The sequence below is a fragment of the Crocodylus porosus genome, unplaced genomic scaffold (assembly GCF_001723895.1).
Source record: "Crocodylus porosus isolate Cpor-Errol unplaced genomic scaffold, CroPor_comp1, whole genome shotgun sequence".
Taxonomy (NCBI): domain Eukaryota; kingdom Metazoa; phylum Chordata; order Crocodylia; family Crocodylidae; genus Crocodylus; species Crocodylus porosus.
The window spans coordinates 191,347,237-191,374,976 of record NW_017728886.1 but is presented as its reverse complement, the minus strand read 5'-3'; the positions used below and the strand labels follow the sequence as shown (position 1 = coordinate 191,374,976).

Here is a 27,740-nt window from a genome sequence, read left to right as displayed (position 1 = left end):
TGTTTGGTTTTTTGTTGGTTTTTTTTACTTTATAATAATAAATTAAAATGTAGAGGGTCTCAGAGTTGCATCATAAAGGGTCTCAGAGTTGCATCAAAGCAACATTAATTATTCTTGTTTGAATTCTGCTCTGTGGAAATATTTAGTATAAAAATCAGGGAATTTGTCTGTCCTTCCCCATTAATGTTTTTCCCCATATGTCTTCTCTACAGGTATGAGAAGCATATTTATATTCCATGTTTAATTTTTCCAAAATTTAAATTTTCCTCTCATTCTTAAAGTAGTTTACTTAACCCCCTCCTCCCAAAAAGGGGAGCGGGGGGAGAGTATTAGGAGCTCTTTCTTCATTTTTTCTTACTTCTTATCAGTTTTAACTATTCAGTACAAATTACCTTATTATTCTATTTGACATGTTAAGGGTTGTAGAGAAGAAGACACAGTCACTGCCCCAAGGAGCTAACAATCTAATTAGAAAACAGATGACAAATTTCAAGCATATGCAACTCCATTCCCAGAACTGCTTCACTTGTTTGACTACATATTTGTTGCTATAAAAGCTGTCATCCCCTGAACAGCAAAGTAAGGGAGGTAGTATATACAGTACTCTAACACAGTTCTCCCTAACAAACCAGCCTTGACCTGTCTGTCTGCCTGCCTACTTAATAGCATGAGTCTTTTCCAGAGGAGTCATTTGATAGCATTGTCAAAAGCACTTGTGCTGCATTAAAAACCAGTGGAACTTAGGTGCCAAAATCACTGAGAAACTTTTAAAAATATAACCTTCTATACAAGGAGGAACCTGTGTCCAGAAAGATAAGATTTACAAGTTAATAATCTTTAAATATTGACTTCTTCTGTTGAAAAGTAGAGTTGTTAAATGATATTATGGGATGTTTAACACTTTTAAGAAATACACTAGGCACATTTTAACTTACTACATACCATTTCTGGAAGTATAACTAGGGCTGTCATTTTAAAGAATTATATCTTTGTTTAATTAGAATGAAAGGGAGATGGAGCACGTTGCTCTGCAAAAGATGACTTAAATTCCAGTTCCCAAACCAGTGAAGCAAAAGAGCCAATGGATCCTGGTACATGAGGATTTCCCAAAATAGCCTCAGTGTCATAGCGCTATTTCCACACCTCTCAGCACCTAATTCCCACTATGGGGAAGAAGATGGGATCTGACTAAGAACTTGGGAATTTGGCTTCAGGGACACCTGACTGCTGGAAATGGATCATGGGTCAGTGGTCAGCTGGCATGAAACAGAGCAGTAAGGTTGCTTTGACTGTTTGTACACAAGGGACAGGTTTGGCGTACATTTTATGAGCTTAGCTTTGATTTGTAAATTCGAGAGGCAGGGGATGGCTTTTTGCCGTATGTACAGTGCCCAATGCAATGGAGTGAATAACTATGGCTCCTAGGCACTAATACAAACAATAATAGCAGCAGCTCAAATACAGCCTCAGTCAGTCTTCTCTAGTTGAACGTTTATGGATTTAAGATAGTTAAAGGGTTCCTTGCTTCCACAGACATAGAATTTTAATGCTCTGCTAGTGTTACCAGTCAGCTAGATTTTGAAACTGCAGAATCAAGTAGTTAATGATCAGATCCAAGAGTAATCTTCAGAAAGTGATTAGAATTAAGGCCAAATCTGGGAAGCTTTGTACTTTGCGTGACATTTTCCCCCTTTGGCTTTCATATTAAGGAAGCCACATGAAATCAGCAAGCAGTCTTAAACTCATTCTCTGAATGAATTATAAAACTGTGCAGAGCTCTGCACTTGTTTTTGTCACAGAATAAGTGTGCCTGACATTTATTTGTTCTAAAAAATATGAGTCAGTTTTGTCAGCTTCGCTTTATGCAGCAAATCAACGTATACTGTACTAGGAAAGCTGTTTAGTCACTTAAGAATACTATTCCAAATTCTTGTTTCTTGATGGGAAATTGATGATCTGCTTTACAAACTGATGGGATACAGATAGCTGGAATAATATTGCAAAGGTAGATAAAAAAAAGAGTATGAAAGAAATGATAGAAAGATTCATAGAATATTGTGTAACTGGTGAATTTCTATTGGGATGTGAATGTGGAAGTACTTTCCATAAATGTTCCTCTAAAGGTATCTGTCTTTTGCAGAAAGTGTCCTTATTATTTTATTTTCCTTCTGGTTTTTCCTCTTACAAAATTATTTTAAATTATCCTGACTCATTGTCTTTGTTTCACATTTTATAGGATTATGATTTAAGCCAGCTTCAGCAGCCTGACACAGTAGAACCAGATGCCATCAAACCTGTTGGAATCAGACGGCTTGATGAAAGACCAATCCATGCAGAACCTCAGTACCCAGTCAGATCAGCTGCTCCTCATCCTGGGGACATCGGAGATTTCATTAATGAGGTAAAAAAGAAAAAAACGGTGCCCTTGCAAGATTTGATCGGCTTTTTATATGTTGATAATTGCACTCTGCATGAATAGCTATTACATTTAGAACATAATAACTTTTTAAAACTTGCTTATACAATTAAAATTATCTTGCTAGATAGAAGTAAATATGTCCCTTCTAAGTGCAGACAAATTTAATTAACTCATTCAAACAGAAAGGAAAGATATACCAATTAACTTTTGTACATTTGTATTAATTACATTCATAATATGTTATCAGCCGTAACCACAATATCTCCAAGAGGGATTATTCCATGGGTTCCAAGTGATAAATTGACTAACAAAATTATACTTTAGACTAAATTCACGTATTAATTCAGATTAATTTAATAATGGAAGAAGTTCATCTTGATTTTCCTTACACGTTGCCCTTTGAATCCAGATAATAGTTGAAATTCAATACGTTCAAAAAGACCGAAAGGGTTCCATCGAATAAGATTAGTGCCTATGAAGATTAGTCAACAGGGCAGCTAAATTAAATGTTATGCAAGTGTTTTAAGTACTTGCCTTGTCAGTGAGCTTTACGAGTTTCTCTGCTTTCTCAGATTCATTCAGAGTAACAAAAGACAGATCTGAGTAAACTAAGATTCAGAATATACCATATATTGTTAGGTTTTCAAAGAAAAATTTCTTCATAATATTTTTTCATCACTTGTAAACAGACCTTGTCTCTGTAGAACTTAAAAGACCGTTCAGTGTGTTCTTTATGCTTTCTATTTGGTACAGAAACAATAGTAAATAATCATCAGCATAAGAAGAAAAATAAACTGGGGTATGAAAATGTGGCATGCTTGTAAATGACATTCTCTGATTTTGGTTGAATATATGGATTAAGGTGACTGACTTGAGCAGGGCAGATACTGCAAAAATGCTCATATGATCATTGATTTGACTTCTGAAGCAAAATCACACTATACAGTGATTCACTCCTCTTTCAGTTCTGTATCCTACAAATGTTTTTGTACTATGAAGGAGGGATGGGTAAGCTACTGCACTCTGTTCACCGTTTCCATGCATGCCTGACCAGCTAGAGCAGGGATCTTGAACTCTCCTGACCCCCACAAGCCATATCTGAAATCCAGGGTTCCTTGGGAACCAGACTTGAACCTAGCAGTAGCAGAGCAAGCAGCATCAGGGAACTACAAGAGGTGTTGTGACTATCCCTCAACCCCCTGCTGCCAACAGACATCCCCAGTGGGGTTGCTATACCATAGATTTTAACAGCAAGCCCTGCCCCTGAATTAGCAGCTCATCTACTAGCGCCATAGGCTAAATGACACGTTTAACATTCCTGAGCTCGTGAGCAAACAGAACCAAGTCTCCTCCTCTTTTTATATCAGTCCTACTCAGAAGATTGAGTTTTTGTACAAATAGCGCTTGCTTTCCCTCCCGTCCCATTGTCTGAGCATTCCTGAATCAGCCCAGTAGAAATACAGCAGGGGAAGGGCTGGGGAGTTTAACACTTCTAGTCAACTTAAAAACCTAGAAATAATCTAACCTCTTATAAATTATTTATGAACTGATCATTCAGTTCTTCTTGTGACATAGTTCCTGTGTGTTTATACTGTCATGCCCTGATGTCTTGTAGTGATGTATTGTGCCTATGTGCATTCTTAACTGAAATAATAGATGGCCCCTCGCTTTAACCTCACATATCCATGCTATAGTACAGATACAGAAGCACTAATTTCATTAACAGCTCTCATTATATGTGAGCAATATCTCGCTGTTGCACCCTTTTTTATTTCGCAAAGTAGAGGAATATTCCAGCTACCTTTCATTTGCATGAGTAAACTTTTAGTAATGTAAGTATTGTCATGGGTACTACTGCAAGTACAAGTTAGTTACCTTTGAATATGCAAAAAATTAAATAAAAACATGTTTATGTTTAAGTCTTTATAACAGTCTATAATCCTTTTTAAGCTCTTTAGGCTGAGGTTTTCAACACATCTTCCTTTTTAAAACTGACTCCAGTGCATTATTCTAGCACGTCATATCTCCATCTTCCCCCTTTTCTTTCTTGAACTCAGGCTATTCAGCATTGTTGCTTAGGCTTCAGGACCAAGTCCTGCTCTTGATTTTCAACTACCAGAAGTTTTGCCAGTTAAACAAGTTGGAGGTTGGACTTCTCCTAAACCATTTGTTCCATCATTTCAATTAGTTTTTCACCAGTAGTGACGCCATTTTGGTTCCAGCCTTCTGTCCTCAGTAGCAGAATCCCTAGATTGAAGTTCCAGCTGTCCAGATCCTCCAGTACAAGACCTTTGTACATGATCCCTTTACCCTGTTCCAGAACAGCAAAATAAGTGCAAGGCAGCAATTTTAGGAGCTTCAAAGGATTATACTCATTTGTGGCTATATTCATTTCTGGCTAGCAGGGATGGGGCTTGGAGATAGAGGGGAGGCTACACATATCAGTCTCTCCACTCTATGTAGTTATATATCTGCTATAGGAAGTAGCACCAGGATTTCCCTGGGAAGGAATCCCAATAAAGGAGGGTCCTAGGCTGCATATTAAATAGGTGTGAGGAAACATCAGTGGCTCTGCTGCCCTTCCTTCAATTAGAAGCTTATGCTTCAGGCTTTCCAAACCTAAGCCTGCTCTACATATGTGTATTCTGATGAATCTTTGACTCTAGTATCAAAAATACAAATATTTTAACTATCTGGCTATTTTAACTAACTTAACCCCCTTGCTCCCCATCCCTCCCCCCCACTCCCCTCCACACACACACTGTGCAGGGAAGGAATGGGAAGAAAATGGATCCCTGCCATTGAACTCTGCCTCAAAGTTCAAGGATGGTCTTTGCATTGAATGTCTTCTGGGCAACTACACACCACCATTTGTTACTGGAGGCATAAGGAAAAAATGTCTTGTGGTTTAAACAAAACAAAAATCAAGATTTTATTTTAGAATAAGGTCCCTAATACTTCCTCAAGTATTTCCTTAAGTATGCAAAAAGAGAGTTAATCTATTTGGGAAACTGGCAGACATCTTTTCAAATTCCTGGTAATCTCTTAAGTTTATAATCAGGATATCAGATGAAAAGTAAAGGGGTGCTAGTTCCCTTCTAAAAACACTAGGGGAAGCATTAATACCAAAAACCAAAGCTGCACCCCAGTTTGGCCCAGACATCAGTCATTTATGAGAAACATAAGACAGAGTTCCTGTCTCTCTACGTGGTTCCTTTCCAGCAACGTTCTGTACCTCCCAACTGAATGCAGAAGCTGTACATTCGGGTTCTTTCCCTGGTTCCTTTAATACCAATGAACAGCAAAACACCAGTAACCCCAAAAGGACTTCTCCCCAAAAGGCCATAGGTTTCAAGAAAAAGGACAGCCTGTGGGAAGTCTTTGTGTTGCCTCGTTACTGACCATGCAGATATTATTACCATTGCAGGATCAGCGGCTTAACACATGAGAATCTAAACATCAAAGGAGGTCTTGTCTTCAGACAAGAGTATCTGCTTTGTGGACACTACAGGAGATTGTTGGTCTGAGAGCATGATCCTGACTTTTGATGTGAAAAGCACTGGGTTCAAAGTTTAGGCAAGCTCTCTCAGTAGTTGTATAAGTTACTCATCCTTGACTTCAATGCAATTTGCTGTAAAAGCAAGAACCCAAACTTAGTGGCTGCAAGGAAATTGTATTTACAAGTCAGTTATCCCAAGTGAAGACTCTGACCATCCAAAAGAAATGAAAAGTTGCTTGCACAAGCCCTAAATAAAGTAACAGTGAAGAATGGAGAGAGACTTAAATTCTTGATCCCATAACTGGTAAAACTGGCCCCTTGGTCCACAGCTCTAGAATTCCTGTACAAGAATTTTTCACCAATCTATTTTCTGCATGAAGAATCTTATTAAAATGTTGGTAGTGACGATGGCAAGGATTATGTTGTGCAAGTAAGACTGCTATCTAAATTGAAGACACTCTAATCAGTTCTGATCCAAGCAGGTATTGTAGATGTGGAGTCTAGCTGCAAAAAAGTTCATTGGATTTTTTTTCTTTTTAAACACTGTGGCATCCAGTCAGAGATCCCCAGTGCCACAATGTTATGCTTGACCAACCAGCAAATGAGCCAGTTATCTTCAGTTGCAAAGGAACTCTTTTAAGGGCTAGAAATTGGAGATGGCTTAATCTTATAAAGCTTCTCCAAAAATAAATAAAAATGAAGAAAACCTGAATCCTTCCTGAATTCCAGAGAAAAGTAATATAGCTAATTTATTTTGCATTGAGAAAGATTGTTATTTTTAGAAAGAAATTATGTGATTCCCCACCCCCCATTCTTGCTACCAAATCCCAAAATATAACAGAAAGAGAATACCTACCAAATCAACTTTTGCCCTCTTTCCCTTGACACCATAGATTGTTTATTTCTTGTGTAATATATTACCACCTAATTGTCATCAGTTGCATTAAATTTACCTAACCTGATCAGATGTTGTCAGTGAGTCCGTTGTACTGTTCTAATGGCTTGTCAGCTGAAAACAGCTGTTACAAATATGAAATGCTATTAAAATATTTTGGAAATGTTTATAAAGTTACAGTTAACAACGTAGCCTGTTTCTAAATTAAAACAATTTCAGTCATGATTTATCATCATAATGTGCTTTGCAGGCAAATAACCAAAATTACCTTGGGGACTTCTTATTTTCTTTGTTTCAATGGGCAGATGAATGTCTAATTTAAAGGGTGGGGGGGTTGAATCTTTTCTTCCAGACCAGTGTACAAACAAGTCAATTGAAGTAAGTCATGTGGTATTAAGAAACCTCTGTAGATATGATTTTTTTAAAAAGCATGACCTACAGAATGTGAAATATAATATTAACACTTAGTCCTTTAAGATTTGCTTGATAGCACAAATTAAACATACCTTGCAGTGGTTTTGTTTAGTCAGTATTGAACTGGAGTTGCTACTTCCCCCTCCCCAACAAATCTTCTCCATGTCTGTAGTAGAAATATTAGACAAATTGTAGTGTGGTAAAGTGCTTATGGCTAAAGATACATTTCTAATCAACAGAAGATCCAACCAGAAGCAAAGTAAATTTACATCAATAACTAATACCTTGTCCCATAAGGTGGTGGGGATCCCCAATTCGTTTTAAAGTCTGTTGCTGTTAACAGCTGATACTAGATATTGTTGCAGGATCAGGTCCTTCAGTGTATTCTCTTGTCAAAAAACCTCCCGTTTTTAGGTAGGTTGATTCGATCTTTTTTTTATTTTTCCTTTCTTCTTTCTCTCCTTACCAGAAGTTTATGCAATCTGATTAAAAATTGGAATTAATGAAAATAGAAGCTCAAAACCATTCTCAGTTTCCATTCAGTACTCTGTCATTTACAGATGTCTTTCACTTGTTAATAAATAAAATAAGAACATTATAGCTATTTAATATAGATAATTTTAAGGTCACTGAAACTCCTCTGTCATGTGGCCTTTGGGTAAAAACTCTGTCCTTTCTCCTTTCTGTCTTCTGTTAACAGTAGACGTAGTAACTAAAGAGGACAAAGAGAGAAACGTTTCAACTTGGCATATCTTTGTAAAGTTTGTAACTCTGCAGTTCAGGCAGTTTATCCATCCATTGAACATCTTTTGATTCTTCAGAAGGGAAATCCAAGTCCATATGACCCTATTGGCTCCATTGAACTGTGACTCCTTGCGGTAATGAACACATTTTAAAAAAATAATTAAAAAAAAAAAAGGCTAGTTAGTCATGGAGCATATGAACGGATTACAAAAGTATCTGGTAGGTGGGGTCAATTTGATGAAAGTTTAGCAACAGAGGGGCAAAAATAGCTCATTGTTAAATGTGTGCTCTGCAAAAATATTTTGCCAAACTGAAGGGAAAAAGTCTGTTGTCTTTGAAGAGCTGCTGTATTAAATATATGCTACCTCTAGGTTCCTTTTCTCAAGGCAGTAGTTTGCACATTAAGTGCAGCCTCTGGAACAATGAATCTTCCCTGGCAGTACTATATTATAAACTCAGTGGAGCCAACAGTTTTATCCACTACTAGCTGTAGATTCTAAACCAGGAAAAGCCAACTTTCAGTTTGAGAAAAGGTTATTGAGTTTGTAATGTGGGCTTCACGTTGGACATGTCTGACAGAGTCTTTCCACAGTTGGGTAGGAAAGTTGTTTTTGTCTATGGATGTCTGCTGAGCGATCCTGGGTCAGATTCACAAGCTGGGCATCCAGAGGCAGGATCATAAAATCAGGGAAAATTAGGATTTGACGGGACTTCAAGAGATCATCTAGTTCAACCCCCCTTCTCAAAGCATGATCATCCCCAGCTGTATCATCCCAGCCAAGGCTTTGTCTAACCAGGTCTTAAAAACCTCCAAGAATGGAGATTCAGCAATCTCTCTGTGTAGCCTGTTCCAGTGCATTACTACCCTCCTTGTGAGAGATTTTTTCCCTAATACCTAACCTAAACTTCCCCTGCTGCAACTTGAAACCATTGCTCCTTATTTTGCTGTTTTCCATGTAACTACTCTTCAGGTATTATATTCCCTCTCAGTCATCTCTTCTCCAGACTAAATAAACCCAGTTCCTTTATCCTCTCCTCACAAGTCATGTGCAACTGGACACAGTGCTCCAGATGTGGCCTCACCAATGCCAAATAGAGGGGAAGAATCACTTGCTTCAGTCTGCTGGAAATGCTCCTATTTAATGCAGGCCAGTATGCTGTTAGTCGTCTTTGCAGCAAGGGCATGCTGTTGGCTTATATTCCGTTTATTGTCCACTTTAACCCCCAGGTCCTTTTTTCTGCAGAGCTGCAGCTTAGCCAGTCAGTCTGTACCAGTGCATGGGATTGTGCTGTCCTAAGTGCAGGACTTTGCACTTTCCCTTACTGAACTTCATGATATTTCATTTGATCCAATCCTCCAATTTGTATAGGTCTCTCAGAATCCTAGCCCTATCCTTCAGCATATCTGCTGTTCTCCCCAGCTTGGTGTCATATGCAAACTTCCTGTGGTTGCACTCTGCCCTATCTTCCAGATCACTGATGAAGACATTGAATAAAACCTGCCCCAGGGCCAACCCCTGGGGCATTCCACTTGATACTGGCTACCAAATAGACATTGAGCCATTGATTACTACCCTCTGAGGCCAAGGATCCAGCCAGTTTTCTGACCACCTTATATTCCATTAATCTAACCTGTACTTCCTTAGCTTGCTTGCAAGAACATCATGGGAGTGTACTTTGCTAAAGTCAAGGTATATCATGTCCACTGTTCTCCTCATATCCATAGAGCCAATCGTCTTGTTGTAGAAGGCAGTCATGTTGATCAGGCACAACTTGCCCCTGGTGAATCCATGCTGACTGTTCCTAATCACCTTCTTCTCCAAGTGCTTAGAAATTGATTCCTTGAAGACCTGTTCCATGACTTTTCTGGAGACTGAGGTGAAGCTGACTGGTCTATAGTTCCCTGAATCCTTCCTCCCTTTCTTAAAGATGGGCACTATATTTGCTCTTTTCCAATTGTATGGGACCACTCCCTATCACCACAAGTTTTCAAAGATAATGGCCAGCGGCTCTGCAATCACATCAGCCAACTCTGAGAGTCTCAGCACCCTCAAGTGCATCACATCGAGCCCCCTGGGCTTGTGCACAATCAGCTCTGAAAACTACAGCAAAGTCTGTTCTGCTCCAGGCCAGCTTTGTGAATACCTTTTACAAGATATCTCTGATTCTAGTATTTTTGCACAACTTCATAGGCTGAAATAGCCTTTTTTCTTCCTCCTTGGTCATCCACATCCTGTTGCCTTGAGCAAGCTTAAGGGGTCTGGCTGAAAAGGAAAATATTTAGCGGTATAGATCCAGTTGTAGTCTAGTAAATAAAATTCTGTTTCTACTTCAAGAGATTCTTTAAGTCATTGACAGGTCAAATGAGACCTACACCAATTACAGCCTTTTTACAATTTCCCCTTACTTCTGTGTCCTTATTAGGGCTGCTTGAATGAAAAACTGAGAGCATGAAAAAAATTACAGTTATTCTGATCAGATAATTCACAAACCATTAATAACTTGCTCAGTTGCAAGTTTTACCATCTGAAAATCAAAGCATTTCTTGGTTGAGTTTATCCCAAAACTAGATGGCTTGAACCAGCGACTAGACTACAGGCATAGAAATGGGATAACCAGTGGCATGTCAAACTGTGTCATATTTTTAAAAAGTATGAATGCGTGACAGCCCCTAAAAACAATTTATACCTGTCCCAGCATTGGCAGATCTGTTTCTGGATGAATCTGGGCTAAATTTGCCACACCTTCAAATGCCTGCTTTTTTAATGTACCATCTGGTTGCTTCTGTACTTTCAGATGTACAGCTGCTACCATACAGTTTGCTTTAGGTTTATACCTTAAGCCTCATCTCTCCATGAATGTGTCCAGGAGTTTAGCTATATAGGCTGTTTCTAGAAAATCAGTGCCTGTACAGTAGTCAGTTATGTGATTAAACCTACAATATTCAGTTTAGATTAAGATCTCTTATACTATATCAGACAAATTCTACTGTAAAAGGATAACCTCCAGTGAGGTACTCGTTCCTTCAGATAATCGTTTCTGTCGGGAGGAGAATTTTGTCAGTACATAAAGCATAGTTAAAACTAATTTAAGAGTGAGAGGCTTGACAGGGGCCTCACATTCAACTCAAACTCTTCACTAAGTCCTAGTGAATTTTGGCAGACATATTATTTCTCGTCAATGCCTGCTGAAATAGATCCTTCAGTTGATAGCCTTACAGAAAACACTGCCAATCTAGTGGAAGGAATTTCAGGGCTGAAAAGACTGGTGAGCTCTATTTACTGTGCCCTCTACATTTCAGTCCTCTATGTGGCCATTTCCCTGATAAGCTTCTCAGAGTTTATAGTGTAGGGTATTTGTTCAATATTCTAAAAACTCAAGGAGTAGATTGAGCCTTTAAGCTTGGAGCTACATGAGGAAGTGGTTCAGAAGCAGTAAAAAAGAATTGCGTCTCGGGGGGATTTCCTTCTCTGTCTTCCATCTATTTCAGTTGAGGACTATCTTGCTTTGTAGCCTTGCTCAACAATGTGTCTGACCACTGGTTTCTGTGGGAAAGTATTGAGCATTTAGTTCAGGGGTAGTCAACACTTTTGGCTGTCATGCCAAAAAAAGGGTAATGTCTACCTTGTGAGATGCCAGAGTGCCAGCATGCGAGAGACACAAAACCAGGATGGCACTGTACATGGGAGGACGCACTGCATATTTATATAGTTAATAATCATAAAAGTTGCTCTTTTTTTAAAAAAGGAAATACCAGGTTTTCTAAAAATTTGAAACCTGGTAACAATATAAAACCTGGTGACAGAATGTTTCATAGATTTTATAGACATTAGGGCTGGAAGGGACCTTGGGAGATCGAGTCCAGCCCTCTGCCCAGTCAGCTGGGGTCACAGGATCCCAGCAAGATAAATGTCTCTTAAAGGAGTCCAGAGTAGGTGCTTAAACCACCTCTGGCGGCAGTCTGTTCCAGGCCTTGGGGGATCAGACAGTAAAGTTCTTCCTTATGTCCAGCCTGAAATGGTCTTGGAGGAGTTTGTGACTGTTCGACCTTGTCACCCCTTCGGGCGCTCTGGTAAAGGAGCGTTCCCCCAGATCCTGATGTACACCCCTTATATGTATAGGCAGTCACCAGGTCCCCCTTGAATCTGCACTTTTGCAGGCTGAAGAGTCCCATAGCTCTCAGCCTGTCATCATAAGGCCTGTTTTCATGCACATGGCTCTCCTCTGGACTCTCTCAAGCTTCTCCACATCCTTTTTAAATTGCGGAGCCCAGAATTGGATGTAGTACTCCAGCTGTGGCCTCACCAAGGCCGAGTACAGTGGGAAGATGACATCCCGGGATTTGCTTGAGAAGCATCTATGGATGCAAGCCAGAGTTTTGCTCACTTTTACCAGCTGCAGCATCACATTGGTGGCTCATATTCATCTTGTGGTCAATCATAACCCCCAAGTCCCTTTCAGCCATGGTGCTTGTCCCGGGGCAAGGGGAAGATATGAGCCCCGAAGGGCTAAGGGGAGGCCTGGGGGACAATACACCCCAGGGAGAATGAAAAGAAAGGGGGAATGAGCAAAAACATCCTACCGGCTGCAGGAACCGCGGCAGAGCTGGAAGCAGCGGCGGGACCTGCGCGGCTCGTTAGCTGCGGTTTTTTTAAAGTGGAACGCTGCTCACAGGACAGAAAAGGGTCTGGAGCTGCTCCCATGTAGAGACGGTGCTGCCAGACTGAGAAGAACCCAGGTATTCAGGCTGTATATAACCCTCGGGCCACGAAGAGAGCCTACAGGAGGGACCTCATCAATGGAGACTGGGGCCGGCGGATCGTCTGGAAAGGAGGTAGCCAATCAAGGGACCAGTTAAGACCCTCACGCCCGGGACAGGACCCAGGAGGGAGCCCATCGAGGGAAGGTTCCTTTGCTGAGGGACGTCGAGGGCGGACACGCATTTGAATACACCACGGGCTAAGGGAGGTAGCACTAGGGGGGTAGTTGGGGAAGGGGAGCACGCCACTACTAGGCGCTCCAGGGTAGTGACCAAGGGAGTATTGAGAAGGGGCAAACAATCGTGGTGCCAGTCTCTTCCTTTTGTTGCGTTAATTGTTATTTTACCCTGGACACTGGAGTGAAAGTGAGACAGGGCTACTAAGGGCTCAAGAGTTAGGGGGCCTAGGGTTACTTAGCCCTCATCCTGATTCCAGCGGGAACCAGGAAGACCCCACCTATAGAGAGGGTTGGCCGCCAACAACAACAGAAGCACGCCGTTGGGGTTGGGTATAGGGCAAGGTACAGGGGAGGTTGGAGCCTCGCAAAGAACATCACGCCTCGGCCGGGGGTAGCCGGAATTGGACGGTCAGAGCCCTCCACCACTGATGCATCATCAAAGTTGTGGCAGGCAGGATTAGGAGGGGAGAAGACCACCCAAGGTAGGAGACAGTGGCCCCATACCTTTGAGGGACAGAGCGAATGGTTACCATCAAAATCCAGGGCTGGGCGGTGAGGGACCGTATGATCCAGGCCCGATGGGTGCAGTGCTATTAAGCGTAACACTGCTGAGCCTATAAGCATGCTGCGAGTTTTTCTTCCCATGGTGAAGTACCTTGCATTTTTCAGTATTAAACACCATCAGGTTTTTGTCCATTTTCTGAGGCTGTCATGCTGTCCTCAGACATGGAAGCTTTACCCCAAAGTTTGGTGTCATCAGCGAACTTGGCCAGTCCACTTCTGATGCCAATGTCCATATCATTAATGAAGATATTAAAGAGTATAGGCCTAGGGACAGAATGTTGGGGGACTCCCCTGGTCATGGCATACCACAATGATTGACTTCTGTCAACTACCACTCTCTGGGTTTGACCTTGGAATCAATTCCCCAGCCATCAGACTGATGTAGCCGAGGCCACAGTTGGCCAGTTTTTCCATGAGATGATCATGAGATTGAAGACTTTTTTAAAATCAAGATATGTGACGTCAATTTCTTCTCCCTTGTCCAGGTGATATGTCACCTAGTCATTGAAGGAGATGAGATTGGTCAGGCAAGACCTACCTGCAACAAACCTGTGCTGGCTATCCCTCAGGATGTTTCCATCAGCCAGTTTGTCAAGAATGGTCTCTTTTTGATAATTTTTTCTGACAGCTTCCCTGGGATAGAGGTCAGGCTGATGGGCCTGTAGTTCTTTGGATCTACTTTTCTCTCTTTCTTGACAATAGGCATCACATTGGCCTTCTTCCAATCTTTGGGCACTTCATCTGAGCACCACAGGTTCTCAAAGATCCATGCCAGTGGCTAAGCTATGCTGCTTGCAAGCTCCTTGAGTACCTTGGGGTGTAAACTGGCTGGGCTGGCTGACTTGGTGTCCAGCCTCTCAAAGTGTTCCTTCACATGTCCACATTGATGATGGGTAACGATTCTTCCTTACCCTGGCTGTCCTGTGCCATATTGATCAGGGCCGTCCCTTGAGGCTGGTGAAAAACCAACGCAAAAAAATCCATTAAGCAGGTTGTCTTTTTCCTGAGTGTCAGTTGTCAGCTGCCCCATATGGTTTATCAGGGGTCCAGTGTTACCCTTGCTTTTCCTCTGGCTCCCCACGTACCTAAAAAAAAGGACTTTTTGTTGTCCTTGATACGTGTAGCCAGTTGGAGTTCAGTTACATAGGTGGTAGGGTCAGAAGGGACCTGAGCAGATCATCAAGTCCACCCCCCTGCCATGGCAAGAAAGAGTACTGGTGACAAATGACCCCGGCAAGGTGTCTATCCTCCTCTTAAAGACCCCAAGGGTAGGACCCAGCACCACTTTGCTTGGAAGTTGGTTCCAGATCCTAGCCGCCCTGACAGTGAAGTAGCGCCTCCTGATGTCTAGTCTGAATCTACTCTCTGCCAGCTTGTGACTGTTATTTCTAGTCACTCCCTGGTAGTCACTTCTCTTGTGGAGGCTGAACAGGTTTAGGTTCCTTAGCCTCTCCTCGTAGGGCCTGCCCTGCTGCCCCCTGATTATGCGAGTGGCCCTCCTCTGGACCCTCTCCATGTTGTCTACATCCCTCCTGAAGTGCGGCACCTAGAACTGGACGCAGTACTGCAGCTGCGGCCTGACCAGTGTCGCATAGAGGGGGAGGATCACCTCTTTGGACCTGCTCGAGATGCATCTGTGGATGCATGCCAAGGTATGGTTGGCCTTCCTGACTGCACCCCCACACTGCTGGCCCATGTTCATCTTGGTATCAATGATGACTCCAAGATCCTTTTCTGCCTCTGAGAAGGGAGTTCCCCAGCCTGTAGGTATGGTGCTGGTTCTTCCTTCCCTGGTGCAGTACCTTGCACTTGCCAATGTTGAATCCCATCCTGTTCTCATCCGCCCACCCCGGTAACCTGTCTAGGTCTGATTGCAGCCTATTCCTCCCTTCTAGCATGCCTACGTCCTCCCGCTTCTTAGTGTCATCAGCAAATTGTAGCCTTGGTTTTCCTGGTTTGCTCCCTACAGTACAGAATACTCCTCCTCTGAGGTGGATCCAGCCTTCCATCCTTTATAGCTCTTTCTTTTTAGATGCAGGAGGTCCACTAGTTCCTTGCGAGCCAAGGGGGCTGCTGTGCCCTTTTGTTCGCTTTCCTCCGAGACAGGATAGACATTTCTTGTGCTTCCAGGATCGCTCCCTTGAGGAGCAACCATTCATCTTGAACTCCCCTTCCCTTTAGGTCATGGTCTCTTAGGGCCTCACCAACAAGCCTCCTGAGCTTGTCCAGTTCAGCTTCCCTGAAATCGAGGACATCTGCATTGCTGACTGACTTGCCAGCTTTATGGTGGATGGTGAGAGGTGATCAGCTCATGGTCACCATCTCCCAGCTTCCTTTTGATCATTAGGTCACTGATATAAGTTGTCCCCAGTTGCCAGTACCAGGTTGAGCAGCGCTTTGCCTCTCATCAACCCATAGACTTCTTGAGTCTGAGCTCATCCACGCACATGAAGATTTGACTGAGTGCTCTTCCCGTGAGATGTCTGGGTAAGTGAAGTCTCCCATTTCAGCCATGCACCAGGAGCATGCAGCCTCACTCAACCAGTTCCCTGGCAAATTCCTGGTCGAGCTCTTGATCCTGACTCAGAGTCTATAGTAGACTCCCACCATTGTGTCCCCTGTGCCATGTTCATTATGGATTTTAACCCAGAGAGATTCCAGTCATCCACCCTTGTGCCAGTGTTGGCTTGCAGGGATGTGTAGCTTTCCTTGACATAGAGAGCTACATCCCTGCACCTTCTGTCCACACGATCCCTCCTGTACAGGGTATAGCCATCTATACCTGTGGCCCAGTGATAGGTGGAGTCCCACCAGGTCTTAATTATCCCTATGAGATCATAGTCATTCTTGTTTAGCAGTAGGACCAGTTCTTCCTGTTTATTCCCCAAGCTCCTGGCACTGCTGTACAGGCATGTGTGTGTCCCCTTGGGGGCTCTTGCCTTGCCCACAGATTGTTCCAGGGCTGGGGTAGGGGTAGGTTCCCTTAAGTGTCTTAGCCTGCTGGATTTGCAAAAGTTGCCCAGTGGGCATATAGTGGTGGTAGTCCCCATATCCCCCAGTGGGCTTAGCTAAAAGCTTGGCCGACCAGGTCGGCCAGTCTGGCCGCGAAGAGCCTCCTCCCCAGCAGAGTGAGGTGAAGGCCATCTCTTCCCAGCAGACCACTGCCTCTCTCACCAAAGAGTAGACTGTGATTATGGAAACCAATGCCTTCACAATGACACCAGCGCTGCAGTCTTTGGTTGACTGCCTCGATCCTCCTCTCCCTCTTCAGCCCATAGCCCGAAACTGGGGGGATGGAGGAATGAAACTGAGAGGATGTTACCTTTGTATACCTTCTAACTAAAATTTCCTAAAGTTTATGCAACCAAAGGCAGGCCAAGCAATGTAAACAAGCAAACAGAAAGCAGAAAATCAGAAAGAACTAAATGATTTGAAGTACGTATAAATCTGGGTAAGTATTTCCAAGAAGACTGAGAGAGCAGAAAAACGCACAAAAAATTTAACAATATGAAATGTTTAAATCTAGGAATGCAAAGTAGAGAGATTAAAATAAACTGAATAAGAGCTGTTTTTAAAAAGTAAAAAAACTGAATAATATGAACTGGTTTGAGAGACGGCAACAACTGGGTATGAATCGATTTAACAGAGCAAAATAAACTGAATGATACGCAACATTAAACTCTCAGTTTGCAAAGCACAGAAATCAGCACCAGCACCAACAGACCACTGAGATCTGCCACCTTCAGCCACGTGCTTCCTTCATATATGCAGAGGGAAATACAGACTTCTGTGGTGGTGTTGAGCGCTTTACAAAGCTTCATAAAAGCTCCCAGCACCACAGCAGGCTTTGGGGGCAGAGTTAAGACAATGCAGGCAGGGATGCAGTGTGCATTCTCCTGACCCTGCTCCCAGTATCTGCCGCAGTGTTTGGAGCTGTGGCTGCTCTGGAGAGCCTGTAGCAGCAACTTAAAAAAATATGTATTTTTTTTTAAACGTTTTACCTCAGCACACCTCCTAGTGTGCTGAGGAGAATCTCTTCATGTTCCACTAGTTGGCATGCATACTGGGGGTTGCCTATCCCTGGTTTAGTTATAGTCTCCTAGAGCTGTGGCCTGAGGTAGTCCCAGTGAAGCCACACAAGGGAGCAGGGCGACTTTACCACTTTTTTGAAGACACGTGATTAGGTTCACAGCTGAACCTTCACTTTACAGTGACACTGCTAGACCTCTAGAGCAGGTATTTTTTTTAATTTTGCTTTGGTAGGGACTTCTAACACATTCTAGCATTTTTTTACTATATCCTTTCAGTCCTAATGCCCTTTACAGCCATGCAGCATTCAAAGCATGAAATTACAGATGGGGCTGGGGCAGGGGGAGGATTCTGGAGCTATTGTGTGAATTGTTGGCATGGGAGCTGCTCCGATCTCACCAGTGCTGTTGAGAGACAGTGGATAAGGCCCGCCGTTTCTATAAAGTACTGCTTTCCTTCCTAGAGCTGAGTACTGCTTCATAGGACAGCAGGAGAGAGTCAGGGTTAGGGTGGTGTTGGGGGTAAGGGGGATAGAGAGGAAAAGCAACAGATTCTTCTCTCCACCTGCCTGTTTATACTTTCACTGGGTTCTAGCCAAAATGGGATTTTACAAGGGATTTCTTTTTCCTCTCAAGGGACTCAAACTCACCTTGAACCCCTGGCCGTATCTGAACCAAAGAGCGCCTGTTGGCATACAGTGGTAGCAGCTCTGGCTTTGACCTTGGATACATGGCACAGCTTCAGCTCCTACTGCATGTTCAGTACTGGAGTTGGAGCTGTCACCAGTGACACAGCTCTAGCTCAGTTTTAGGACATACAGCAGTACCAAGGGGCTGGGACAATGGCAGAGAGCGATGGGCAAAGTGTTCAGAGGGTGAGTGGAGCTGTATCAGCCCTTGCTCACCCTCCTGCCACCAATTGTCTTGTTCACCAAGGCCCAAGTGCCCCGTATTGTGTGTCAGGCCATGCCTCAACTTCTGGTGGCCCACAAGATGTATGTTTCATGCCCCTAAATAATGCCAGTGGCTAGCAGAGGAGCCCTTTCAGATTATTTGCTTGGGTTGAGAAGTACCGTGTAGACTGTGGAACATTCTCACTCTCCTTATGTTGGGCACGTGCAGGTGGCCTTAGCATCTGAAAGAATCTGTCACTTACTTTTGTTGACACCAGAGTGGAAATCCTTGTTAATCAAATCCTGGGATGCGCTCCACACTCCTTGGTACCTTGTCCCAAAAATCCATGTTACTATTTAAGCCAAACGAGTCTTCATAATGCAGGCAAATGAAACATTTTGCCCAGGCAGGGAACCAGGATACGTTTCTAGCTGTATATTTGTTGCAAAATGACATCTTCTAGGGGAAAAAAATGTCCCTCCCAAACGAGATTTGGCAACAGCTCTACCTATAATTCCAACTCTGAAAATAAGCTTCACCAACAAAGCAATTCTAGCCTGCTGAATTTGTCAGACATCTTTCACTCGCTCTACCACCCAGCCTTTCAAACCTAGAGATAATTAAATAATTAAAATAAACTCAGAGTGCTAAGGCTTTGGAGGTTTTTTGTTTTAGGGAGGAGGAAAGAGAGTTGGTATTATTTTAATCTGGGTTGCTGAGCTGTAGAGGCAGGATTTTAAAATTATTACAACCTCAGTTTGGTGGTCTCATAGATTGAGTACTTAGTAACAGAAGAAGTTATAATCTTGGAACCCAAGTATGAGAGGAAAAAACCCTTAAAGCACATATCCAGACTTTCATCACGTGCTGCTTCTTGGCCTTCTGGCTAAGATCGAGTGTTGATCTTGTAAAATTTATTTTTGCTTGTAAAAACCATGTGATAACTTCTGTATGATGGTGGTAAACTCATCAAGCCTATGTCATTAAGTGGTATCACTTCTTTCAATGAGTAACAAAAGGGCTGAATAAGGCACTATATAATATCTCTTAGCGTGTTTATACACATGCTCTGGGAGTTGCAGGGCACTTTAATTAGAGTGGCTCAGAGTGACTCTAAAGTGCCCAGAGCATCTCATGTATCAGTGTCCCTCCACTTCAAAATGGTAGTGGGGGTGCTTTATCTAAAGCTCATCAACTGAACTTTAGATAAAGCACCCCCACTGCCATTTTGAAGCATGTAGGTGCTGATACAGGAGACAGGGGAGGCTGCTGGAGCACAGTAATTGCCAGCTCCAGCAGACTCAATTAATCAAGTCTGGTCTGATGCACTGGAATTACTCCAGGCTCGTGTATAGGCACCCTTAATGATTTGACTAACCTAATCCTGCCCGTGGAATGTACAGATGGACCAATAACTAGCTGTATTTCAGTGGTAGGGCTAGTACTATTCACAAGGGTTATTGGAACTAGTTTATGCTCATGCACCTACATCTTTTAATGTTTCTTTCTGTCTCTACCATCTGATCTTCTATCATATCTTGTTTATATTTTAGGTTGTGAGATGTATGGATCATGGTCTCTGTGTGTGTCTGTATCTGTAATATGTATATGAATATGTGTGTGTATGTATGTATGAATAATATATGAATCTGTCTGTGCCCAGATGGACAGACAGACTACTGTACTTACATGAATACAAGGTGAAATTTTTTTTTTTCTTCCCCCTAGTCGGCATGGGTGGTCACACATAAAGGTGTTCACCACACTTCTAATTTGCAGCATGGGTTGGGGGAGGGATGGCAGTTCACACTGGCAGATGCTGGTGTCAGAAAAACCAATGCCTGAAAACAATGGAGTGGCGCACGCTGCTGGTACTTGCTTCGGCCAGAACCAGAGCCCAGCCAGCAGGAGCCACACTCTGGCTACCAGCCAGGTTCCCTGCTGCTGGATCACTGCTGCTGGAGTCCTGGGAGGTTCCCAGCACCCCAGGAAAGGTTGCTGGGGCTAGCCCAGGTGCTGGCCCAAACCTCCCCTACCCCACCTGAGGCAGCTTGCCACATGCCAGAGCGCATGTGCATGGGCATTCCCTGGAGACAAGTAACAGTAGCACATATTGTATGTCTTCTATTTGTCCCTGGGAAAAAGCATGTGTGCGCTCATCTGGACATACCCACATACTGAATAGTGCTGAGCTAGGGGGTCACCAGGGCTTGAAACACAGTTGACTCTGCTGGGGCCCAGCCTAATCAACAATATGGTAAATCATGAGCCTTTTGGCTTTGGACTAATAACATGCTTAGTTTGCACTATATAGAAGTAGGTACAAAAGTGCTGCCTAAAAGTGTAGCTGTGCTAAAATTGCAGTAGATTTATTAAAGGGAAAATGCATCAGTTCTGGATGACCTAAGTCTAGGGATACTCATTTTAATTTACCTATATGCAACTTACTACAGGCATGTTTATTTCAAGGTTAGCGTGTTCAAGTTTGCCCCTCACTTCCATGTGCTCAGGGAGAGCGGGGTCTGACAGTAATAGGGAGGGAAGGGGCTTCAGGGGGGAGAAATTGTCCTGATCTAAAATGTTTCTCATAAGTACCTAAAATAGAAAGGAGGTGAAGTAGAATTGAGGTATGTATGGGTACCACTAAATGAGGTATGTATGGGTACCTCTGTATTCCACAGCAGTCTAAGGAGGAGGTGCTCTCAAGCATGCCAGAACTTGCAAACAAAGTGGGTGACTGTGTTCTGGCAGTGACTCCAATATGCTACTTCGAAGTAGCACATTCTGTTTCCAGCACATCTGAGAATGGAGATGAGAACACCTTCAGAGCAGCTTCCCCACAATATTTCCAGGGTTAGCACACACGTGGAGGAACAGGTAGGTGAGGTTCTTTCTGGGAGTACCAGGGATATAGCTTAGATGGTATCCTAAAGCACAAAAAAGCAATCCAGATCTGCCCTGCTCTAGCACCTACAAAGCCTTGGCTGAGCAGGGGAAAACACAAGATACATGTAGCCAGAAGGAGCATAAGCAAGAGAGTGACCAACCCTGCAAACCATGAGGGGGAAGAAACCAGGTTTCTAGTCTGTGCTTCGGGATGGTGTGTTCATTTCTGTAGTAGATGGTCTTTGGTCCAAAAACAGAAATACCCAGGGAACAGGTTGTAGACCTTGAAATCCACTCTTTTAGAGGAGTGTATTCCTTGCTTTATACAAAAGGGCTTTGGATTGCCATTTGGAGACAGTTATGTCCATATCATGGTGTAGCCTCCCATGCCTTTCCCCTGAACATCACATGTGTGTTCTTCTTGAACCTTACCATGGCTCCTTGGGCAGGATAGCCTGGATATTGGGGTGACTTTGGGTCGGTCCACCAGGTGCCTCGCCTGCCAAGTCTTTGATTATGTTTGTATCAGGAGGCGGATGTTTGGTCCCACCTCCTCTGGAGTTTTCCCTTGGTCATTCCCATTGTTCCTTCTTCTTGGGGCTCTACCTCCCCTACACCCCACATGCCACCAACCACGATGTTGTCACCTGTGTTGTCGAGGTTGATGTTCTGAACCTTCTTGGCGCTTGGTCTCTCAGAGTATTTGGCCACAGGCTAATGGTGATGCTTCTAAGCCGAGCATCTCCTACAGCCCCACTTCTCCTTGTCCCCATGGTGTCTGGTCTCGGCAGCATTCCATCCCCGGGCATGTCGACTCCTCCCTGGGTTTGGTACCTACCATCCATCAGCTGTGTCCAGGTCCTGGCCCTGCTGGGTCAGCTGTACTCCAGTCGTTGCTGCTGCTTTCCTCGGTCCGCGTTGACCCTGCAAGTAGATTCTTGGGGCCTTTCTGGCCCTGCATCCCCACTGTGACCCCTTTCCAGGGTACCCAGCAGGTCCCCTCACTGGAAACATTCAAGTGCTCTGGCTGGTTGAGGGCTCGCTCTACTTGCAGTCCCCCGAGCTTCTCTTCTGCCGGGTCTTTTAGCCCGGTGTTGGGCGTCTGGCCAACCAATCTGCCCCGGAATGCTCTTATAAAGTGGGCCCAGGTTGACACGGGAGCTGCTCCCAGCTCCTCCTGATTCTGCTCCTTTTTTTCCTTTTGATCTTTTGCCACGGCGACTCTGACCGCCACGGTTTCACTTGTGGTGCGATCGGCTCCCAGCGCGGTGTCCCACCGCCTCCCTGTCTCTTCAGGTAAGTCTTTTCCACACATGATCTTATGTGAAATTTTTGACATTGCAGTGCCTGTAAGAACAATTGGGATTAGGCCTTAAATGTCCAGTAACTGAGCACCAGCGACCGGACCATTGGAATGGAAGTGTAATTATTTATATTTTTGTTCAGGTATTAAAAATATTACTGCCATTATATTAGGTGAAATTTGAGGAAATTCATAAGAGTAAGAAGGAGGTTTTCTCAGACAGTAGTTAGTATAATTGAATTTAGAGATTCTTACATTTCTGCTCTCTGTATTGCATATAAACCTTTCTCTTTTTTCCCTATTTATTTCAGGGACTTAAAGCAGCTGACAATGACCCTACAGCCCCACCGTATGACTCCCTCTTAGTCTTTGACTATGAAGGTAGTGGTTCTACTGCTGGATCTTTGAGCTCTCTCAACTCTTCAAGTAGTGGTGGTGAGCAAGACTACGACTACCTAAATGACTGGGGCCCACGTTTCAAGAAACTTGCTGATATGTATGGTGGAGGTGATGACTGAACTTCAAAGTGAACTTTGTTTTTTGGACAAGTACAAACATTTCAGCTGATATTCCCCAAAAGCATACAGAAGCTAGGCTTTAACTTTGTAGTCTACTAGCACAAGTGCTTGCTGAAGGCTTTGGCATAGGCTGCAAAACAATTTGGGCTCAGTGGGAATATCAGTAATCCAATGCTGTTTGGAAAAGAAATATTGAGCTCAGTTACACTTGAATTTTACAGTACAGAAGCACTGGGATTTTATGTGCCTTTTTGTACCTTTTTCAGATCGGAATTAGTTTTATGTTTAAGGCTTTAATGGTACTGATTTCTGAAATAATGCATTAAAGAGATGAAATATGTTGGGGTAGGGAGGAGTAAGTTAAACCATGATATGCTTCAAACATGCTTTTGTTACATTGCATTGCTTTTATTAAAATAAGGAAATGGGGGGGGGGGAAGACCTCATGGAACAATTTTATTACCTAGGGAAGAAGACCATGAGATTGAAAAATGTACATTACTTCTAGTTTTAGATGCTAGGGGATTTTTTTTTTCACTAAAATTCTAAAACTTATGCAGCTGGTTGCAAATAAAGGGAGTTTTCATATCACCAGTTTGTAGCAGAACTGATTTTTTTTTCTTACACTAGAATGTTAGACACATTTTGGTCTTAATCCATGTACACTTTTTCTTTTCCTTTTTTTAAATTTCTGGTATTTTTTTTCCCACTTCACTGTAAAAATGGTATGTGTACATAATGTTTTATTGGCATAGTCTATGGAGAAGTGCAGAAACTTCAGAACATGTGTATGTATTATTTGGACTATGGATTCAGGTTTTTGCATGTTTATATCTTTCGTTATGGATAAAGTATTTACAATACAGGTTGCAAACAAGTGACATTGATTCAATTGTTGAACTGTAGTTAGAGTACTCAATTTTTTTTCTTTTGTTTTTCTTTTTTTGGTTTGGGGAGGGAGAAAAGTTCTTAGCACAAACGTTTTACATAATTTGTACCAAAAAAAAGAAAGGGGTGGCCTGAAACTGGTGGCACGAGTAAATATACAGTATGTTGGAAAGAAAGGAGCTTTTAAACTGGGGAGACTTCTGAGAACAGCTTTGCCTCTGTATTGTGTACCAGAATATAAATGATACACCTCTGACCCTGACGTTCTGAATAAAATGCTAATTTTGGATCTGGTGGCTGGTTTGACATTTTTTTTCTACTTTACCAGTTCTGATTATATAATAAAAAAAGTAAGATCATAAACGTTAATTGAATAATAGTGAAAAGTGTGTACAGCTCTTTGCCATTTGGTATACTTGAACTGTGAATAAATTACTTATAAGCTAAGGAAGTTACCAAAGGAAAACATGAATGAGTAGTCTTCCTAATAAGTCAAATACATAATTCTGAATAAATGGCGGGCTTTTAAGTTTAATGTACTTTCTCCTGAGAATTAGAGCAGTTCAGTTTCGAAATATTGTTTTTAATATGAGCACGATACTGCTTGATATAAACCCAGGAGGTTGCAAATACTGTCAAAGCACCTGCTGCTTGTATCTGGTTATACTGAAGTCAGTGGCAGGTACCTGGTAGCCTCAGTGCAAATCAGATCAAGCCCGTTATAGTGTTCCTTTTGATTTAACTTGAACAAAAGAGCAGTTATTTATAAAAAATAAAGTAAAAGGTGATTAATGGTTCCTAGCTTAATCTCTTAACTGAGATAGTGATTGATTTCCAAACAAAACAAATGTATTAGGCACAGCAATTCTGCTTTTCCCTTATAGCAGGCTGCCTATTTTTAGTGATTCTTCTTCCTATTATTTAAGGGCAAAATCTGAACAGCATGTGGTTCAACTAAAACAATGGGTGCCTACACACGAGTACGAAGGCTGCTCTGATGTGCTGGAATTAATTAAGTCTGCTAGAGTGTGGCAATTGCAACTTCCTGCATCTCATGTATCAACATCCCCATGCTTGAAAGTGGTGGTGGTGGGGGTGTTTGAACTAGAGCTCGTTGAACAAGCTTTAGTTCAAGCACCCCCGCCACCATTTTCAAGTGCAAGGATGCTGATACACAAGATACCACAGTGCTTTAAATAGAGCAGCTCTCAAAGTACTGCCCATGCCCAGAGCACATGTAAAACTACCCTGTTTCCTCTGTTTGCTAGGGAAGCCAAGCAACAGGGTTTCTCCAGGCCTCTTGCCAAATGCAGCAGCTCTCTGCATTAGCATCTATTTTGGCAACCATCGATCCTCTGGATCATGGAGTACGCGCAATAAGTCAATGCAACCACCACACCAAGACCTTCAGCACATATACCTAGGCAAGAGTATGGAGGAGTGGAGGCTGTCCTAAACATCAAGACAGTCTAAAAGACATACCGAGCCCAGATGTTTAGTGCCTCAATGATTGTAGTTCTGCGAGACAGCAAAAGAATAGAGCTGCTGCTGACTGATTAATGCAAGGGTGGGCAAAATGCAGCCCGGGGGCTGGATGCGGCCCAACAGGCCATTCTATCCAGCCCATGGGGCCCCTAAAAAATTGTTAAAAATTAATATGCATCTGCCTTGGGCTGCCTGTCATGCAGCCCTTGATGGCTTGCCAAAACTCAGTAAGCCTAAAATAATTGCCCGCCCCTGGCCTAATGCCTCAGCAAGGGTACATTTCTGTCAGGGAGATGTCCCTTAACCTTTTCGCAATCAAGGAGTACCCACAAGGCAGTGAGAGCTAGGATTTTGAGGCACCCTATACTCATCTTACTCTGAAAGTTGTAACATTGTGATATTTTATAGGCGCTACCTCATCATGTTGCCACCAAGTCATCCAGTTAGATGCAGTTTACTGTCATTAGCATGCATTGATGGCTAGAAACATAGGCTTAGGTATCCTCTGGGTTCTACTTCAGCCTTTTGCCCTTTATGTACATTACTTAAGAGCACAAGCTATAGGATGGCTTTCAGAATTTGAGTCCAGGTTCCAGACCTGTTTTCTGTAATCTGTGTAGCTGAGCTTTAACTTTAGCATGTCTCATATCCCCTGGCTGCTTGTACATGCCACAGGAGTTTAATACAGTTTAGTTCTCCCTAAATTGAAATGGTTGGTTTTTACAAACACTGTTTCAATATAGGGAGAATTAAATTGAAATCAACCCCTGTGGCATGTAGACAAGGGTGGTGGCCCAATCTTTACCTGCCTCTTCGATGAAGTGGGGGAGCTGCCAGCGGGTCAAGCGGTCCCTGAGCTGTGGAGGGGCCCCCCAGGTGGTACCTGGCCCAGGTGGTCCCGGGTGGCGCCACATCCATGAAGTCACCCTGTAGCCACAGAGGGAAGCACTGGGCCCCCGCACAGCTTAGGCAGACTTGGGGAAGATCAGGCTCAGTGCTTTTGTTATTTTGTCTTCAGTGCAGCCTGCCTACATGAACTGCCACTGGGTCCCATGGCCCCTGAGCTGCTCAGGGCTTGGCAGGCCAGTGGCTTTCAGCTCCATGTGCACTGTTGCAATTTGTTATGTAGCAAACTAAAACACCTCAGGGGTGTTTTATCTTGCTATATACCAAAGTCATTTAAAGCAGAATATGCTGCTGAGCATGCAAACAATGCCATTAAAGTGCAATATGATGCTGAGCATGCAAACAGCAACACCATTAAAGCAGTGCAAAAAGCCATTTAAGCCACTTTTTAAAGACCAATTTTGTGGTGTGTACAAAGGCCCAGTAAGTAGGGGTGCACCAATAGAGAATTTTGAGGCCGATACTGATATTCAGTTTTTATGGAGGCATATTGGCTGATACCAGCTGTGTAGCTTTCCATTCTGTATTGGAAATCATATTGGTAAATCTGCTGAAGGGGGAGGGAAGGAGTATAGGGGGCAGTTCAAGGCCCCCACTCAGAGAGAGAGAGAGAGAGAGAGGTGGGATAGGAACTGGGGCAGGTGCTACCCAGTTGGCACGAGGTGTGGGATGAAGCTATGGCTTGTGGTTGGGGATGGCTCCCACTGCTGCCCACACCCTGGGAGGGCACAGAGGGGAGGTGTGCCCCACAAATCTGTGCATGGTGAACTGCTACTGCGGGCTGGGGCCAGGGCTGCGCCAGGCTCTTCCCAGTGGGGGCTGGGCTGGGTTGTGCTCAGAGCGGGTGGTGGCAGAGCTGAGAGGGGGCTACAGGGCAGGGCTGTAGCCACCCCAAAATTTCCCATAGGCCCTCCCAACCTCCGGTCCCAGCACCACTGCCCAAGCGCAGCCTGGCCTAGGCCCACCACTGGGAAGAGCCCAGTGCAGCCTCAATCCCAACCCACAGTGGCATCCCACCCCACTGTGCACAGATCTGGGGGCACATGCCTCCCCACCATGCCCTCCCAAGGTGCATGCAGCAGTGGGAGCTGCCCCTGAGGCAATCTGCAGCTTCATCTCACACCCTGCCCCACCTGGGCAGCCCCAGCCCCACTCCCTCCCTCACTGCCAGAGCCGTGATCTGCCCCATGCCTCTTACCTCCCATTCCAACGTGACAGACTTGCACGCAACTCTCCAAGCTGCCGGGCTGCATTCCTCACCACCTATATGCTACGCTGCAGCTGCATGCATGCACAGGCCATTTTTTCAGCCATATTGTCAGCCACATCAGGCCAATTTCTGATGCAGACAATTTTCTT

The 27,740-nt window shown here is 43.6% G+C and overlaps 1 protein-coding gene across 1 annotated transcript in view; it reads left to right on the top strand.

Moving 5' to 3' along the window:
* Positions 1–24,279, top strand: part of CDH2 (cadherin 2) — a 188,292-nt gene extending 164,013 nt beyond the window's left edge. Inside the window, exons 15-16 of the mRNA XM_019547330.1 lie at positions 2,237–2,401; positions 22,896–24,279. Of these exons, the coding sequence (XP_019402875.1) occupies positions 2,237–2,401; positions 22,896–23,102 (372 nt within the window). The 3' untranslated portion in view covers positions 23,103–24,279. The remainder of the gene's footprint in view (positions 1–2,236; positions 2,402–22,895) is intronic.
* Positions 24,280–27,740: the final 3,461 nt, after the last annotated feature.